Source organism: Hyposmocoma kahamanoa, unplaced genomic scaffold, assembly GCF_003589595.1.
Source record: "Hyposmocoma kahamanoa isolate Upper Pololo Valley unplaced genomic scaffold, ASM358959v1 79, whole genome shotgun sequence".
Classification (NCBI taxonomy): Eukaryota; Metazoa; Arthropoda; class Insecta; order Lepidoptera; family Cosmopterigidae; genus Hyposmocoma; species Hyposmocoma kahamanoa.
Genome location: NW_020653993.1, coordinates 7000772 through 7018177, shown reverse-complemented (window position 1 = coordinate 7018177; position 17406 = coordinate 7000772). Strand labels below are relative to the sequence as shown.

General features: G+C 35.5%; 2 protein-coding genes across 4 annotated transcripts in view; one reads left to right on the top strand and one right to left on the bottom strand.

Moving 5' to 3' along the window:
* LOC113233644 (deubiquitinase DESI2) overlaps nt 1-8193 on the bottom strand; it is a 38766-nt gene extending 30573 nt beyond the window's left edge. Inside the window, exon 1 of one of the 3 annotated variants that reach the window (XM_026468812.1) lies at nt 8096-8193. Coding sequence is in view for 1 of the 3 variants with exons in the window: in XM_026468810.1 (XP_026324595.1) it covers nt 7744-7782 (39 nt within the window). In the remaining 2 variants the exon portion in view is untranslated. Of the gene's footprint in view, nt 1-6062; nt 6155-7743; nt 7799-8095 lie in introns of those variants that run through there. The other 2 variants (XM_026468810.1, XM_026468811.1) reach the window with 2 other exon arrangements.
* A 280-nt stretch (nt 8194-8473) lies between these two features.
* On the top strand, nt 8474-17084 carry LOC113233676 (coatomer subunit delta). Its single transcript, XM_026468851.1, has 9 exons — nt 8474-8557; nt 8704-8743; nt 8833-8953; nt 9120-9222; nt 9809-9928; nt 11946-12005; nt 12655-12766; nt 15882-15969; nt 17038-17084. Exons 1-9 carry the CDS (start codon nt 8555-8557, stop codon nt 17054-17056), a joined length of 666 nt encoding a protein of 221 aa, XP_026324636.1. The 5' UTR covers nt 8474-8554; the 3' UTR covers nt 17057-17084.
* Nucleotides 17085-17406: the final 322 nt, after the last annotated feature.

Sequence of the window (17406 nt, the reverse complement as noted above, 5' to 3'; positions counted from 1 at the left end):
CACCATTTGATGTAAGTTACAATTTTGACGTAAAATTATTGACGTCACCACACAGAAAATTACATTCTGAATGTTATTATGCAAAAAACTTTTTTCCGTCAAAATTGGACGTCCATAACTCTTGCAAAGCACGATATATTTTAATAAACATTTATATGTGAATTGGATTAAAATTGCACGATTAAGTGTTTAAACATTGACTACAATTTGCGTGTAAAGTACACAGTGAAATATTAACTAAACCGTACAGACTAACTGTTTAGCTACCAACATTAACTAACAGATGTTGCAGAAAACAAAACTATGACCATAGTATAAATATGACAAGTAGTGCAACTCGTGTTCACAGACACTCTATCGCTCGTGTAAAGATGTTAGAAGGAAAATCGAAAGACCGCGCGATTGCGCTCATCAGTCGCGCGTGCAACCGCGGACTACAATCAGTTTCACGCGGTCTAAACTTCGCGATTGGCCTTTACACGGACGCTCTTTCCGTTGTAATAAAAACGAATAAGAGCAACAAAAAAAACGTTAGTTTAAATAACTTCAAACGATAATACGCCGCACGCAATCCTGTACGCTTCTGATCACGCGCGAAAAAATTAAGGTATTCATCACAGTATTCTGGTGCCTTATTGAAATAAGCTTTGTCAAATGCAGTAATTACATATTGATAATTTTATACTAGCATATCGGATTGGTACTGAATTTGAGGCACTCTTGTTCAAAAAAGATAAAACCCTACAATAAATGTCTACTATTTGATGTTATTTTTAATCGACTTTAAAAAATTCTCAATTCAACTGTGTTTTTTTTTTGTATGTATGTTACGAGATTACTCCGACATTTGAGGACCGATTATGATAATTATTATTTTTTGCTGGACAGAGGGTCCCAATTATGATTGAAGAAATATGAAATATCCCACCTCTAAGGGTAGCAAACTAAAGGATGAATGCGGTTCCGCGCACTTTCCGTTAACCGATACCAATAAAAAAGTCCATAAGCAAACTTTTGAGGTCTTTTTAAAATAAAACAGTAATAATTATTCAATTACACAGAGCGAACGCTTCAATTTTATATTTTTATATTACTGGCGCGTGAGACACGCACTGTGCAACGCGAGTGTAGCGCTAGATTATGTGAATGTGTGCAAACAATCCGCGCTGCTACGTTTATATGGAATAACAGTACTTGTCTTATTTATACTATGCTATGAATGTGACATAGACTAAAAATGAAAATCGTTAATAAAAAAAATGCCACGAAATAAATCTAAATATAGTACTATTTTCTAAAGTCCAAAATTTCGGAGCTATTAGAGTTTTACGGAGGCTAACAAAGCACTGTTTATTTTCTATTGGATGTTATAATTTTCTCGTTCAACAGCTCATTACTGATTTGAATGTTAACATTCGGGTACGGTTATAATCTAATCAAATAAAAAAAAATAATTTATAAGATCCACTTGAAACAATGTACAAATACAATGTATTAAGAACATTAGAACAACAACAAAAGTTTACCGTAACAGAGAATTTCCTCCCGTTCTCCGTCCGACCGAAACAATTACTGTTAAATAAGTAATACTCGACGAAATTAACAAAACGCATGATACGAATGAAGCTTCATGCTTGACATTGTATTTTGATTTGGTCGTGTATTACTTATTCAACGACGAGTCGGACGCAAAACAGTGGGATGATTCACGTAATGAAACCGATACGATATCGTAGTGATTTAGTCGTTCAACGCGACAGTGAACGTTCACGTGTGACAGTGAACGTCAACGAGTCCAATTTTAAAGTCGTTCGATTAAAATGTCGTTAAAGCGTATTCTGGTATAAGAAACGAAATCGACTTTAGACGACAAGTCATACGTATTCTGCTAAAATTTTGACAGTTCTTTCAATAAACTTTCGACGACTAAATGTCAAATTTCACAATCCAAGATGTCGTTCATTAGTCGTTACGTTTCGATCGAAAAAACTGACAAAATTTTAGCAGAATACGTATGAATTGTCGTTGAGTACCTATCGATTAGAAATTTAAGTTCGATTCATATACCAGAATACACTTTAACGACATTTGGATCGAACGACTTTAAAATTGGACTCGTTGACGTTCACAGTCACACGTGAATACGAAAAAGCAGTTCAACGACTAAATCGCTACGATATCGTAAAGGTTTGATTACGTGAATCGCACTACTGGAGTAGATCCCCAGTTTCGATTTAAGATGAACATTTGAAGTGACAGTTTATCATGGCCCCAAGTGTGCCAATTTTAAATCATCTCAGTTATGTGTCGATTAAGAGTGTCAATGGCAGGATACGTATACGTTTAGTACGTTTTTAGGCATGTTTGGTATTTTGTTAAAAGATTGTAGCTAGCCATGGAGCCACACGGTTATTGAAATTCAACTGCCATTGCAATTTTTAGGGGTTTCGCTCTTCAATCGATGGCATGTCAATGGCGTAGTATATTAATTATTTGACATAAAAACATTTAATTTGAATATAAAATTGCTGAGGTAAAAATTAAGACATGCATATTAATTTCCATGATAGTTTTAGTAAGGCAACATCGATCGTTAGACACACATCGATTGAATGAATAACGTAATTGCAATAAAATCTCATTGCAGTCTCAATAGAATTACAATGACCAGTGGTTTAAAAAAAATTTGCAGACTTGAGTCCGTGATAGGTTCGCCTGTTTCCGTAAAATTCTATTGTCTCGGAAGCTTGGACTTTAATAGTATTGATTTTTAAAAAATTTTAAAAACAAGTGACTGTGCATGAACCCAATATTAATTTTGTTCTAACTACGCCAACATTTATGGGAGACTCAATAAAAAAGTACATCTGTGCCTATTTATAGTTATTTTTTCAATGTAATAAGTTCCATTTATGAATTCAATCATCATAGTTGCTGGCAAGCGATAACGCTGCCCATTGTGTATTATTTTTTTTCTTTTTGTTCGTCTTGTAATTAATAATATGCCGTATAGTGTACGATTTAAAAAAAATTGGGCATTTCCTGTGTTATCGGAATAGGCGGAGTGTATTCCCGTGAATGTCAAGGAAAACAATATACATAGAGTGATAATATCTCCCTCTGAAATACCAGAATTATTGTATTGAATCATCGCTTTATACTTTTGATGTGTAACTAACAATTACTTTACTACAGTAGTATAAACAACAAACAACATGCCTAAAATACAGGAACTCATTTAAGTACTTAGTTTAGGCAACTACACTATAATATTAGGCTATTAAGATTTATAGGTACGGTTATTTACACAGGTTGTTTTTGGTACATTTACCGTTGGGTGATTTCAAACCGTTTCGTCTGAGCCAACAAGTGCCGCGAAAATTTTGTATACATGTTCGGTTAGGTAGTATTTTGATTTATTTGTCTTGTTCGTGTTATTTGTATATTATGTGATAAATACGTTTTTCTAATGAGGCTGACATGGTCAATAATGAACAATGACCGTCGATAAAAAGGGGAAAAAGATTTAATTGTGTATGTATGCAATGCAGCTTAATGTTGATTGTATGATAATTAAGGTTCCTTTTTTATATTGTTTATTTTAGTATCATGATAGAATCCTTTACCTACCTTGTTTTATTTGTTAATTAAATAGAGTTATCCTTATTTAGATAAAAAGTTTTGCAATTGTAAGTAAACATATAACAAGTTTGTTTAATTTTTTTGCTTGTTTTTTCCGAGTTCCGAGACTTCAGAGGGAGGTATTGTCTACTCTATATGTGTTACTTGAAGATTAGGTAAATATACTCTGCCTATTCCACTTACTAACAAAAACCAAAATACCCAGACCTGGGAAATGTTCGTTTCCTAATAAACTTACAGGAACCTCACTCGAGGTCTCCTCGATATATATTATATATAATGAAACAGTCGAAAATTTCCATTCAAAACTATATTTTCACGTTACTATTTTCAATACGGAAGTGACAATTTTAACGGGTTTCGAAATTATCAAGGTATTTTTATCAACTTTAATAATTATCAGATAATTATCCGATGAATATTCATGGTGTCGTGCCAACAATAAAATGCTAATGCTAAGGCTGGTTTCAGAGTAGTGCGGATTTATCTGCGGACCGTCCGCGCTGGGCACCGGAGCGTAGAAAGGGCACGTTCCCATTATGTCGTAACGTTTATTTCATCGTTGAACGACTGTCGTGTCTAGCAGTTTCCATTATATCGTGACGACAATTTATCGGTTCACGGCAGCCGCCTTGTCGTTTGCACGACAGAATCGTTTGAAGCTGCGATTATCTGTCGTCACATTTTTATCGTGACGTTTTATTTATCGTCAGACGGCTGTCGTTCTAGCTCTTCCCATTGTTACGACAGCTTGTCGTCGTAGCGTCAAAAAAGTCATGAACGACAGTTAATCGTGTGAACAACTTCATTTAAATATACAAGCCACGACACTTTAATTTGCACGACTATCTGTCGTCACTACATAATGGGAACGCGCTCTTAGCATTTTAATGTTCCAATTAGTTTAATGAATATCATGATAATTCTTAAGGTATATTTGTCAAGACAATTATCGTGATAATTATCATGATTATCATCAATAATAGTTATCACTTTAAACTCTGGTTTTTAAAAACCATCAAATCGTCAAATACGTACCTTGTGGAAGCAAAAACGATTGGAAACCGGTTAAATTTCGAAACCAATATAAATCGATGAATTTAATTTTTTTTCGTCACATTTATGACAAATAGATTTAAGTAGATAGGTTGTGTCATCATTACTATGTGTAGTGGTGTTGCGATCATCCACAACACTAGTAGATTTCCTCCTGAAATTAAGTGGGGCCGAAAAGCAGCGAGGCGAAAAGCAGATTTATGTTCACAGTGGAACGTCGTGTGACTAACGAATACTAGCACAAGTTTGTATTATTAAAAGTGACCGTTAATACTGGATATGGCAGCATGTTAAAAAAACACAATTGAAAATATGAGAAAATATTAAGAAGTATCCATCAAAGAATGTAGAAACAAAATAAAATTAAAAACTAATTACTAATAATATAATAACTAATAATTGTTAATAACGAATATCAACGTTTTTCACATTAACATATTAGTGACGGATACTGGTTAAAGGGGGGTTCAACTTACATAATTCCATTAATACCGTTAAGGTCCATAAGTGCATTAAAACATGATGAATAGGGAGACGAATGGAAACGTATATAGTAACGCGGTTACAAGCCTTCTTGCGACTTCAATTCCCTTTCGCCCACGTGATGTCGACAGCCTCGTCTTACGGTCGCTGCTTTACTCTTTTTCTCTAAACCAAGCACGCAAGCATATGTGACAGTAACAGTTTCGGAGTTAAACCGGTTTTTTCTGTCCACACTCCTGTTCTCTGTCCGAAACCATTACTGTCAAATATGTAACACTCGATCAAATCAAAAGACGTATGGTGCGAATGGAGCTTCATACATGACATTAACTTTTTACTTATTTTGACAGTCATTTGTTTCGGACGGATGTCGGACGGAGAAGGAGTAGGTTAGCACCTTTTTTAACCGGTAAATTAACGCGCGATAAATTAACCGGTAAGTTAAAGAGCTATAAATTAACCGGGTTTTTTCAATTGATTCTAAGTCCCGGGTTGAATTGCAATGGTATAGAACCCCTTCAAATTATTGTCCCATGTGACAATATAAATTTATCGTAATCTACTGTGTCAAACCTTAAACAACCCACTGCTGGGTAGGTCTTATAGTCAGGGACCGAAAGAGCATCACAGGAGTTTTAACACATGCAAATTTGAATATAAAGAAAATGCAGAAAGGTAGAATAAATAATATACCAATCAATAAGAAAAACGTTAAACTCTGTCGTATTTGCATGCGTTTTGTGTTCAATTTTGCACACACATTAAATGCCTGTTTTCTTTTTGGTCCCTGCTTGTATAAAATTTTTGCAACTATAATTGATTGTACTGGAACCCCTAGGCACAGATGTACTATAATCATACAAAAGCTTCAAAGAGCTTACTATGTGGGCGCTTTGTGAGGAATCGTCCCGTTCAATCAGGAAGTCACAGTCAGTGCAGTCGGCCGAACTCGCCTGGCTGCTCTCCCCGTTCTGGCACGCACATCTCTTCTTCATTTCTATACATACTTCTTATTCGGCTACTGCAAAGTGGCCGTATATAAGATTCCTTGGTAATTTTATTAATATAATTCCCTTATTTAAACATTTAAAAAGTATTCATTTTGTATCACTCGCTATTACAATAAGACATTACGCAGGTGCAACTATCTTTCATTACCATCAAGATAAAATATATTATGATTATGGCTAATACTAGCTGATGAAAGATAATTAAAAAATAATTTATGAATTTTTTAATCAGTGTAAAATTCATAATATTTTTCAACCTTAAAAATACTCAAAATAATTTATTTATTTGCTTGAGGACAATCTCCAGATGTTACAATACAAAACTTCACTTGGAAATAAGAAAGTATCCCTGGCATTTAATAATCTACTAACCTCATACTAAAATGTCCTTATTAAAAGTGTTCTACAATCATGAGCAAAAAGACCACAAAACTAAAAGATTAGTTGTAGTTGACTGCAGTAGATATAAGTCAAGTAACTTATGATCTTCAAATTATAGTTAATACCATTGCTTAGCAAACAACACTGCTTAAGTCTAAAATCGGTGTATTTTACTTTTGAATGTTACTTTTTTTAAATCTATTTTTTATTGAGGCCACTTTGAGTGACTATGTCATGGGAGGAATACTGGGTTCCCTAATCAAGGGCCATGTTGAAAAAATTTTACAAGTTTAGAGCTCCAATACATACAGGCTCTCTGAGCCAACAATTAATTTATCCATTGCATAAACTTACATTCCCAAACATTGTACCCCTCATGTAACCCATTACAGTTATTTCCACCAATCCATAATACAGATCCTCTATTTTATTGCAAGTACTGCACAATAGGAATGGTTTAAAACCCATCATATGAAAGAATGTTTTAGTTGGAATGTGACCAGAACGCAGAACTTAAATCAAAATGAAACATGATTATCATACAATTACATATTAGGTGCACACGCAAGACTTCTGTGCTACAATGTGAAAACACAGCATCTCCAAGCAAGCCCACCTCTGCTGTAGCTTCAATGGACTTCTGAGTTTGTTTATAGACTTGTGGGCTCCCCAATGTTACAGTATTAGGTGCAGCTCCATACCACAATATATTTTTTATTTCATTGTCAAACCTACTAACACTAGTGTTAAGAGATTTAAAAAAAAAAATCTAAAATACTTTTATTATTATTATCCATAACTGACAATACATTAAAAATTTTGTTAATAATAATATATGTAGCTTTTACACTCTTCTTTCAAATTACTCAAAATGATGTGAGCAGTGTTGTTTACCAAACAATAGTAAGTTGTAATGATTTTTTAAAATTAAATTTTAAGCAAAACCAGCTTTTAAATTTAATTGGCCCATATTTGCCAGTGAGTTTAGTGCAGTTAGGATATAGGATTTAAATTACAATACAAACAAGAGAACAAACAAAACAATCCTCGTTAAATAATGTTCTTAAAACAATTACTTATATACAAAAGAAATGACAGGTTTGATAAAATTATTATTGTCTTCAATGTGATACTCGTTGATATAAATACAATAAACTGTCTGTTATCATACCTCGGAATCACTATCGTCAATAAGAAAAGTCTCCTCCATTGCCTAAGAAACTACAAATGAATTGAAATCTATTCAGAAACTATTTATTGTTCTAATACACATTCACTAGCAGAAAATCCAATTGCTAACAATAAGACTGGTCGTTATCAGAAACTAGCGTCGTATTGCCTATTGACGCGCACGAGTCAACATCAATCGTAAAGAAAAATTATGATTGTATGCAAATGAATGATTAAACATTAGCGAAGTAACCGCGATATATTGGCTCCGGCACACACATACCCTCCGGCCATGTGTCCCTACGTGTTACGGCAAATCTTTTAACAAAACAACAATAAAAAAATTAACTTACAGCTAGTAGTCAGCCTTTGTGATAAGCACACGTTTTCCATAGAATTTTGACGCGCCTTCAAAATTTAAGCTCCATCATTACGATGTGCTTGATGGAGCTATTCACAAATTATCAAAATTACGGCAAACAGTGATTCTATTCGCTTTAATTACACTAAAATATGCACAAATTCAAAGTGTTAATTCACTGATGCAATTTGACCAATTTGACGTGACAACTCTGACATTTTTTTTTGACATTTCACGTTTAACCCCGTAATCCTGTTTGGTATTTTCTCAAACCGATTCCAATTACGTCTACCGGTTTTTTGACGTTTGAAAAGACAAATCGTACGTGTACATAATCACTTAATCTGGTAACACCTTTTAAAAAAATATTCTACACGTCACCTCGGTGTGTTGTCAAATTCGTAACTTTTCTTAATTTGATGTAATTTTGCAAAATTGCAGCGAATTCATAATGGTATACAAATCTTTTCGTGCTTTCAAATAATTTTCTTTAGTTACATTCCACAAAAACATAAATACTAGCTGAAATATGTAGAAAATCGCCAATTATTGTATCCGGCTTCCAAGTCTGATTAAAACTGTTTTTTTCTGTGATTACAGGTGCTTATAGCGGCGACAGTATGTACAAAATCTGGGAAAGGTTATTATCGTACTGTTACTAGTCAATATACATTCAGAAATCACTAATTTAGTGCAATTTTTTAAGGTGAAACTAACCTTATGTTTTAGCATTGGTCTCTCGTCAGTTTGTCGAAATGACGAAGGCACGTATCGAAGGACTGCTGGCGGCCTTCCCCAAGCTCATGACAGGCGGTCGCCAACATACTTTTGTTGAAACTGAGAGTGTTAGGTAAGTAATTCTTACAGAGATTCCATTTATACATTCCCACCGTGTATCAACAGACATGTGTTTATGTCACCAGAGAGTATCTAAAAATTTGCTTTCTAACATATGAACATTTGTGTAAAAAGTCATTATTTTAACTATTAATAACATATGTACTATATTTCCACAGATATGTATACCAACCCCTGGACAAACTCTATATGCTGCTCATCACCACTAAGGCCAGCAACATCCTTGAAGACCTAGAGACTTTGCGTCTTTTTAGCAGAGTGGTGAGTCTCTCTGTACTTGGATATAGAAATAAATTTAGAACATTTTATGATTCTTTTGTATTCTCATGAACATTGCACAATACAATTTTTATTTTTTATGAGTATCTCTGTAAAAGTAACATCTAATTTGTTTGTTTCACATTTAAACACAAATTAGTTTCAATGACATTTTTTGTTACTTTAACTGCTTTTCATGAACATACTGCAGATGGAAGATGGATGAGAGATGCTGTGTCACTTAATAAAATGATCTTTATTATCTAAGTGGTACCACACCACATATAACAGATAAATCACCATCCTCTCCAAATAAAAGGTTATCTACATGTTTATTACATATAATACATGTTTGGGGCTGAAAAATATTGCAATATAACAAATAAGGATACCATTTCACACAGATTATTTAAAGCTTTGTTTCTTGTTTGTACTAAATTTCTAAATGCTGATAACATTTTTTTTTAATTTTTTTTTTCTGTTTTTACAAGGAAATGTTTCCAAACAGTTCCTCATTACTCTTTCTAAATTTTCCTATGCAGCACATTCTATACTGTATTGATTTGCCAATGTTTTTGTCTATAAACAGGTGCCTGAGTACTGCACCCAACTGACAGAAGTAGAAGTTTTAAACCAAGCATTTAACCTGTTATTTGCATTCGACGAGATCGTCGCTCTCGGTTACAGGGAGAGTGTCAATTTGGCACAGGTTAGTATACTTCTTAATTATTTTTTATTTTGTTTCAATAACGTACTCACGCAACATAGCCCCGCACTAGGGAAACACTGTGTCGCGGGTACCATGGACACACACGTAGACAATCACAAATTACACCCAAGCTCACGAGAGAAATAAATGTAGGCCATATAAATATTTCTCTCAGCCCAGGAATCGAACCTGGGACCTCTGCATGGCAATCCGGCATGGTAACCGTTCGGCCATGGTGGCAGTTACATTCATTGTTCCTTCACTGTTGGGAATCATGATACTGAATTCAATATGATCACAGAATGTATCAATTTTATAACAAACAACATCTCACATACTAACTTTCAGCTCTGTTTCTCTATTTTGCCAGATCTTCAGATCACATAACGAATGTGTCAGTTTTATAATGGTCACAGCTCTATCTCACACACCAAATGGGCTAGCATGACAGGCCGCCGCAGCTGCGTTCTACAAGGCAGCCTTAGCCTACCCTACTAGCCTAAACCCACTGCCTGTAATGCACATCATTAAATTGCATTATAATAATATGCATTTAAGGTCCATTTTAATACTAGTAGAGCTTATCCTAGATTAATACTTTATAACTAACAATGAAATTGGCTTCTGTGCGACTGTATACATCATGAGGCAATCAGGTCTATCAGCTATCGCTTTCAGGATGCCGTTACAGCTCCCGCGCATTCTGTTCAACAGCGAGGCAGTTTTCTTTCGCCAGACTGCATCAAAGCCGTCCACGCGCGCATCTGCGAACATGCCCGAAGCGCTGCAAAAGCGCGAGAGCTGCAACAGTGTCCTGAATGCATTATTAAATTGGACTCGCAGATCATTGTATGATTTTTGGGTATATTTGAACCACAACTTGCCATGTACAGTGATGTACAGAATGCCTTAAACAATGTTATCTTCACTGTATCTGTACATCTAGCAAACCTTCGAACCAACATGTTCGCCCGAACTGACAATGGCCTGCGTTCCCTTTCTATATCTGCATCATCCCTAAGATTCTCGATCGAGATATTTAAATTGAAATACTCTTATATATGTCTTATTATACATGACTTATTATAGATGTGTGCAGCTTTCCTCGACGGTTTCCTTCACCGAATGGCCCATTGTAAATTTGAAATTAATTTTCGCACATAAATTCCGAAAACTCAGAGGTGCAAGTCTACCATTAAGCATCCTCCTAATTGAACGCGATTACGCGAACGTCGCAAGTTCGCGTGAACCTGCGATGAAACTTCCAGTTCTCGAATAGGTGTCCTAATTGCCGTTACGATTACATTGCGTGATTGTAATGTTTGAAATCAGTTCGCGTGAAGTTATTGACATGCGCGTCGCATTACCGCATGCGGGCTCCGCGACCGCACCTTACCTATTTCTGCCGCCAAGCAGTAATGTCAGCATTACTGTGTTCCCGTTTTGAAGGGTACAGGTGCTAGTGAAATTACACACACACACATGGGACTTGTCAACTTATGTCTCAGGGTGACAGGCGCAGTGGCAGTGCCCCTCAGATCTTTGCGATGTAAAGCTCTGAGTGGCACTGCAACTGTTCTGGACAGGCGTTTAGCTTACTATCAGGCGCACGACTTGTTCATCCCGTCACTTGATTTTATAAAAAAAAACCCATGTTTTTTTGCTAGGACACCCGCTTTTTGTCATCGAAGATCGCAGCGTCAATTCGCGCGATGATCGAGTATTCGCGTTCAATTAGGACGACGCCTTAGGCTACCATGGGTTAACCTGGGCCGAGAGAAATATTTGTATGGTCTACACTTACTTATCTCGTGAGATTGGGTGTAACTTGTGGTTGTCTAAGTGTGTGTCCATGGCACCCGCGATACAGGGTTTCCCTACTGCGGAAGTATGAATGTGTGCGCATTATTATTATTATATATAAATATAAATATAAAACGTTATATGACTAAGATAAATTAATATAGATAAATTCTTCTTCTCCTAATAAATAAATTTACAATTTGCATTGTTCCAGGTTCGCTCCTTTGTAGAGATGGACTCTCATGAAGAAAAGATCTACCAGGCTGTTAGGCAGGTATGTCCTGTTATGCTTTACCTGCAGTTGTCATCAACTCATGTCTCAGTGCTCTGTACTGGGTTCCCTCTTCGAAGATGGTTTTAGGCCATTGTACATCACATCATCATCATCTTATTTAAGAGCTAGATTCTTGTCGGTGTAGCCTTGTCCACTCCTCACGGTTCATAGACACTTCTTTAACCTCTTTGTAGCTGTTTACTTTGATCTTATTTTTTATTTGTTCACTATACGCCATCACAACATTCCTTAAAAATTTCTTAAATCTTCTCTGGCGTGCATGTTTTTTTATGTGACTAATGTTCCCCAATAAGGTAAACGCTGAGCTCTTGCAAAGAAACCCGTTCCTTTTGATTGATTTTTAACCGACTTCAAAGAAAGGAGGAGGTTATCAATTCGCCTGTATTTTTTTATGTATGTTATGCGATAACTGTTTGTGAACACTCTTTTCATTGGTCCCATTTAAATTTGAAGAAAATATTCCACCTCTGTGGGTGATAAACTAGGGGATGAATCCTGTTTCGTGTACTTTCCAGGAACCGATTTCAATAGAACTTGGCAAATATATGTAATTCCTCGAACTTTTGAGGTCGGTTTTTTTAAATAAAAATGTTACAATTATTACGATGAATGAACATTAAACGTTCAGACGCAAGAGCGCGAGGCAGCGAATCGCATGCGCGAGCGCGCCAAGGAGCTGCAACGAGAGAGACTCGAAGCCGCCAAGAGAGGGCAGCCGCCACGCTCGCAAATGTCCTTTGGTAAGCAAATGCCATTCAAGAAGAAAGTTTTACCTAAACATCTTGCATTAAGAACTAATAATCTTTCTTAGGATCATCGATTAAAAAAAAAATATTAATAATAGTAATTTAATTCAAGCAATATGGCCCATATTTTTAATTACAATAAGTTCAATGGGACTGGTAAAATGTATTTTGAAACTTAAAAATAATAATAATAATGTGCGTGATAGCTACAAACTTTGCCTGGTCTCAAACTAGGGAATTCCCTGTACTTTGAGTACCAAGAGCATAGGAATTCACCCTGCGGCACTTGACAGTACATCCAGACCAGGGGGTCTTCTCCCTTTCTCCGTCCGACGTCCGTCCGAAACAACTACTATGACATTAAACGGCTACCAAGTTAAAAGATGCATGATGCGAATGAAGCATCGAGTATATAACCAGAAATGGAGACGAAATTTCTAGGAAATTTTCTACTCATTCCGACTAAAATCAGTCTGGCACAGTCACTCCTTCTGCCTATACTAGACTAGACTTGTCTGAGGGCTTGCTCAACAAGATTCATTTTTGGATTGCGTAAATTTAACCATGTCTCAGAATTCCGATCCCAACTTGGATGGTTGCCCATCAATCGTAGAAGGGACTTTCGCCTTTTATCACTTCTGTACTCTATTCTCTTTAATCCCACCTCTCCTCCCTACCTCAAAGATTGTTTCGTGTTTCATAGCACTACTCTCAGTCGCACCTTACGGTCTTCTCTTAATCATTCTTTAAACTACCCTATCCGTTCTTCTAACTTCTATTCCAACTCCTTCAAGGTTAGAAGCATCAAGCTGTGGAATTCTCTGCCTGAATCGATGAGACGCGCTAAGTCTGTTGAGTCTTTCAAAACTCTACTCAAAGCTCATTCTTTTCTGTACTATTCTTATCTGTTTTTGATCGCCCGTGTTGTTATTATTATGTTCTATATATAATCCTACTTCATTTTGTGTAATCATATGTATTCTTTCTGATATTTATTTATTTGAGTATTTTATTTATTTATTCCTATTATTTCTATTTTTATTTTTGTTTTTCTCACTTGTGTATGTGCACATATGTGTTTTAAATACGAATTCTGTTGCGCCCTCAATTAATTATTATCTCACAGTTTTTCCTATAACCGGAAGGTAGCCTGGAAGAGATTGCTATGTAGCAATAAGGCCGCCTGTTGTACCTGTCTTTTTATTTTTGGTATTAATTTGTGTTTGTCCCAGTGTGTAACAAAGAATATTTGTATTGTGTTGTATTGAAATGTCATTTAATTTGTTTGAAAACTATTCTGCCAAATCATTACTGTGACAACTGCGCTTCGATTGGTCAGCCCGAATTCAAAGCAATTGACGGGTGTTGTCGACTGTCTTACTTCGTCGATTTAAAGTACTACACAGTTTTAACTTGCTTGCTATAATGGACGAAAATTGCAAAATTACACATTTAATATTTAATTACCGATGAAATGTGATTCCGTTTGTTTTGTAATTAGATGTTTTGCTGTTTTTCCCACACCACCGAATGGAACAGCCATAGTTAGAGATATTACCTTGATTACAATTGATTGAATCATTGAAAATGAATGATTAGTTGTTGGCGCTGTACTGTATCAGCTTTCTAATTTGTGATTTCAGCGCAAACAAGAGTTGATATTTAAAAGCGATATAAGGTCCGTTTACCTACTGAGTTGCCAGGAATAGATGGCCCTTATTTCGTCTCGATTTCTGGTAATATACATACTCGATGGAATGAAGCTTCATACTTGACATTGTCAATTGGTTGGGTCGAGCACTACTTATTTGACAGTAATTGATTCGAACAGATGTCGGACGGTGAGCGGGAGTTGATACCCTGAAGCAATTTAGAAAATTTTCTTTTCCAATTTGGTCCTACCGGAAGTAGAACTCGGAATCTCCTCATCCAGCGCTCACAGTACAAACCGTTGGGCCACCGAGGTTGTCAATAAGCAAAAAAAGGAATAAGCGGTTGAGAATTTTTTTTCATACAAACAATAGAAAAATTAAAAAAAATATATTTGTATATGTTATGTATATTATATACATATAATTATGTTGTAAAAAAAAGTTGGAAAAAAAATCTCTCTTTTCCAAAAAAGACTATATTTAACGGGAAACGTATAGACGTATAGTTTTTAATCCGTTGATATTTTGTAGAAAGGACGTAAATGTACTTCCGGACCATCGGATATATAACCAGAAATAGAGACGAAATAAGGGCCATATATTCCTGGTAACACATTAGCGATACAGCTCTTATAAATATCAACTCTCGTTTGCACTGAAATATAGACAGGCCAACTTATGACCTGTGTGTATGTCTCCATATATTCCAAAAATATTCTGTATTTACTATAATAAAGATAATATCTCTAACAATGCCGTGCTGTTCTACTCGGTGGTGTAGGTAAGTGTAGGTAAATACGTAATTTTGCATCCATTATAGCAAGCTCAAGTTTAACTGGTCGATTTGAAGTTTAAACAGTTGACGACACCCATTGACGACTCACGTCAATTGTTTAGCTAGCTAATCTAGGACTAGCCAATCGGAGCGCAGTTGTCACAGTAATGATATGGCAGAATAGTTTTCAAACAAATTAAATGACATTCCGTCTCTACTTCTGGTTATATACTCGATGTTCCGGACACATAATTCGCATTTTTGTCTTAAAGGCCTAGAATACAAAAGTAGTGTTATCGTCGAAGAAAAAGTTTTCCCCCGGTTTTGCAAATCCAAATTTCCAACAAGGATTTCTGGAAAAGACGTTTAGTATACTAGTTTCAAAATTGCTTAATAGTTTTTGATCAATCAAACATCGTTTAAATTTAGGGCTAATAATGCTGAAAATGCGAGGTGGCTCGAATGATATATCCGGAAGTGTATATTAAAACAGACGGGAATAATTAAAACGTGCTCTCCTTAAATATTTTTCAAAATGGCGCTTTCACCTTTTCTACAAAACACCGACGATATGGTAATCATAAAACACGAGTTTGATTATTTAATAACCAAAATAGGATCAAACTTTTGTTAGTTTAACTTCATTTACTTTTCAAAGTAACTGTAACGTACTATTTTGTAGGAAGTGGATTCGGCAGCAACACCATGTCTTCTTCAACTTCCACGGAACCTATCGCCGAGAAGTTGCCATCTACACCTGCGCGTGATACGTAAGTTGTTTTTTCTTCTCCTGTACTTTAATTTGTCAATTATAATTTCATAAACCTTATCACAAAGTCGCTCTTTTTAGTTCTTAATCAAAATTCTATTGTCTACGGTACACGCCACTGAGCTGAAAAAAAAAGTTTCAAAAAAAGAACGTCGTATTTATGGTAATTAAAATATCAATTAGGACGCTACTTAAACGCTATACTGCCCCCTGATGGGTTCAATTGGCCTAAAAGTTTTGCAACCGGGCCATTAATCTTTATAAAAAATATATTGGTTAAAATATATTATGCGGTACTTGGCTTTCGTCTACATATATGAAGAGGCCGTATGGTGAACCGTTGCCTAACCTAATAAATGGGTTAAAACTAATTTTTTTTTTAAATGCGTTTTTTGTCATGGATTGTTAACAAAATTACATTAAATATTGGTTCTGTTTCATAATTTTATTTACTGGTAGAAAAAGTAATGTATGCAATCATTACATACTTAGGTCATAATCTCGTACCTTAATACTTAGGCCACTCGGCATTAAGAACCCTCATTGTGTAACGATTGCATAAAATACTGTATTGTGAAATTTTGTTTCATATTTTTTTATACTTACAAAAACAATGCACATGTTTTTAACACTCTTAAATCTAAATACATTTTTACATTTGTTTAATTACCTTCGATTCTAGTCCTTTAGTCCGAAATATTGGTGATAATGATAACATTGATAACACACATAGAAAGTAATAAAAATAAGCAATAGCAATAGCGTAATAGTAAAACATTTTTTTTCTGTTGCTTAAGTGTAGCAACTCCTCTTAATAATTATCCTTGTTACATTTATAACCAAAGTCAAAAGTCGGTCAAAAATAGTTGAGAAAGTCACTTACAGCTCTTTCTTACTTACTGTGCTGACGTTTCTGAGAAGGACAAGCAGGAAACTGTAGGAGTTGCTCCTTTCAAATGAACTTAAATGCTATGGAATACAATTTCAATCAAATTTGATGTGGAATCTAGAGCCATTATGAAGGTATAAATTTACGACAACAAAGGTTACCTAAGCTATCGGTTCGCAGGAAAGGCGCGCTGCAATGAAAGTGGTGAATAACAATAATACAGGCCTACCACTTAACTGAGTCGGTTCCTGAGGTAGCTGCGCGCTGCGGGAGGGGTGACAGTTTATGTAACAGCAATGCTGAGCAATGCGCTCGGGATAATTTCTATCAAGATTTTTCTGTCGATATTCAATAGCAAGTTGATTGAAAAAATTGCCTACCAAATTCATTGATATATCGAGTTCTTAGGTTTTCGCGGTTGTTACACATAGGAAATGAAACTATGTTTTCGAACTTAAATCGCGCATTTTTTTTTAAATAAACCAACGTTTCAGGTCTTTTACAGTACCATGGTCACGGGTGACTGTCAGTCTATATACGCAATTTAGA

Excerpts from the sequence above, each read along its gene's own strand:
- LOC113233676 (XM_026468851.1), top strand. Across the intron at positions 8,744-8,832 it reads ATGTACAAAATCTGGGAAAG|CATTGGTCTCTCGTCAGTTT; the intron begins GTTATTATCGTA and ends CTTATGTTTTAG. Across the intron at positions 9,223-9,808 it reads TGCGTCTTTTTAGCAGAGTG|GTGCCTGAGTACTGCACCCA; the intron begins GTGAGTCTCTCT and ends GTCTATAAACAG.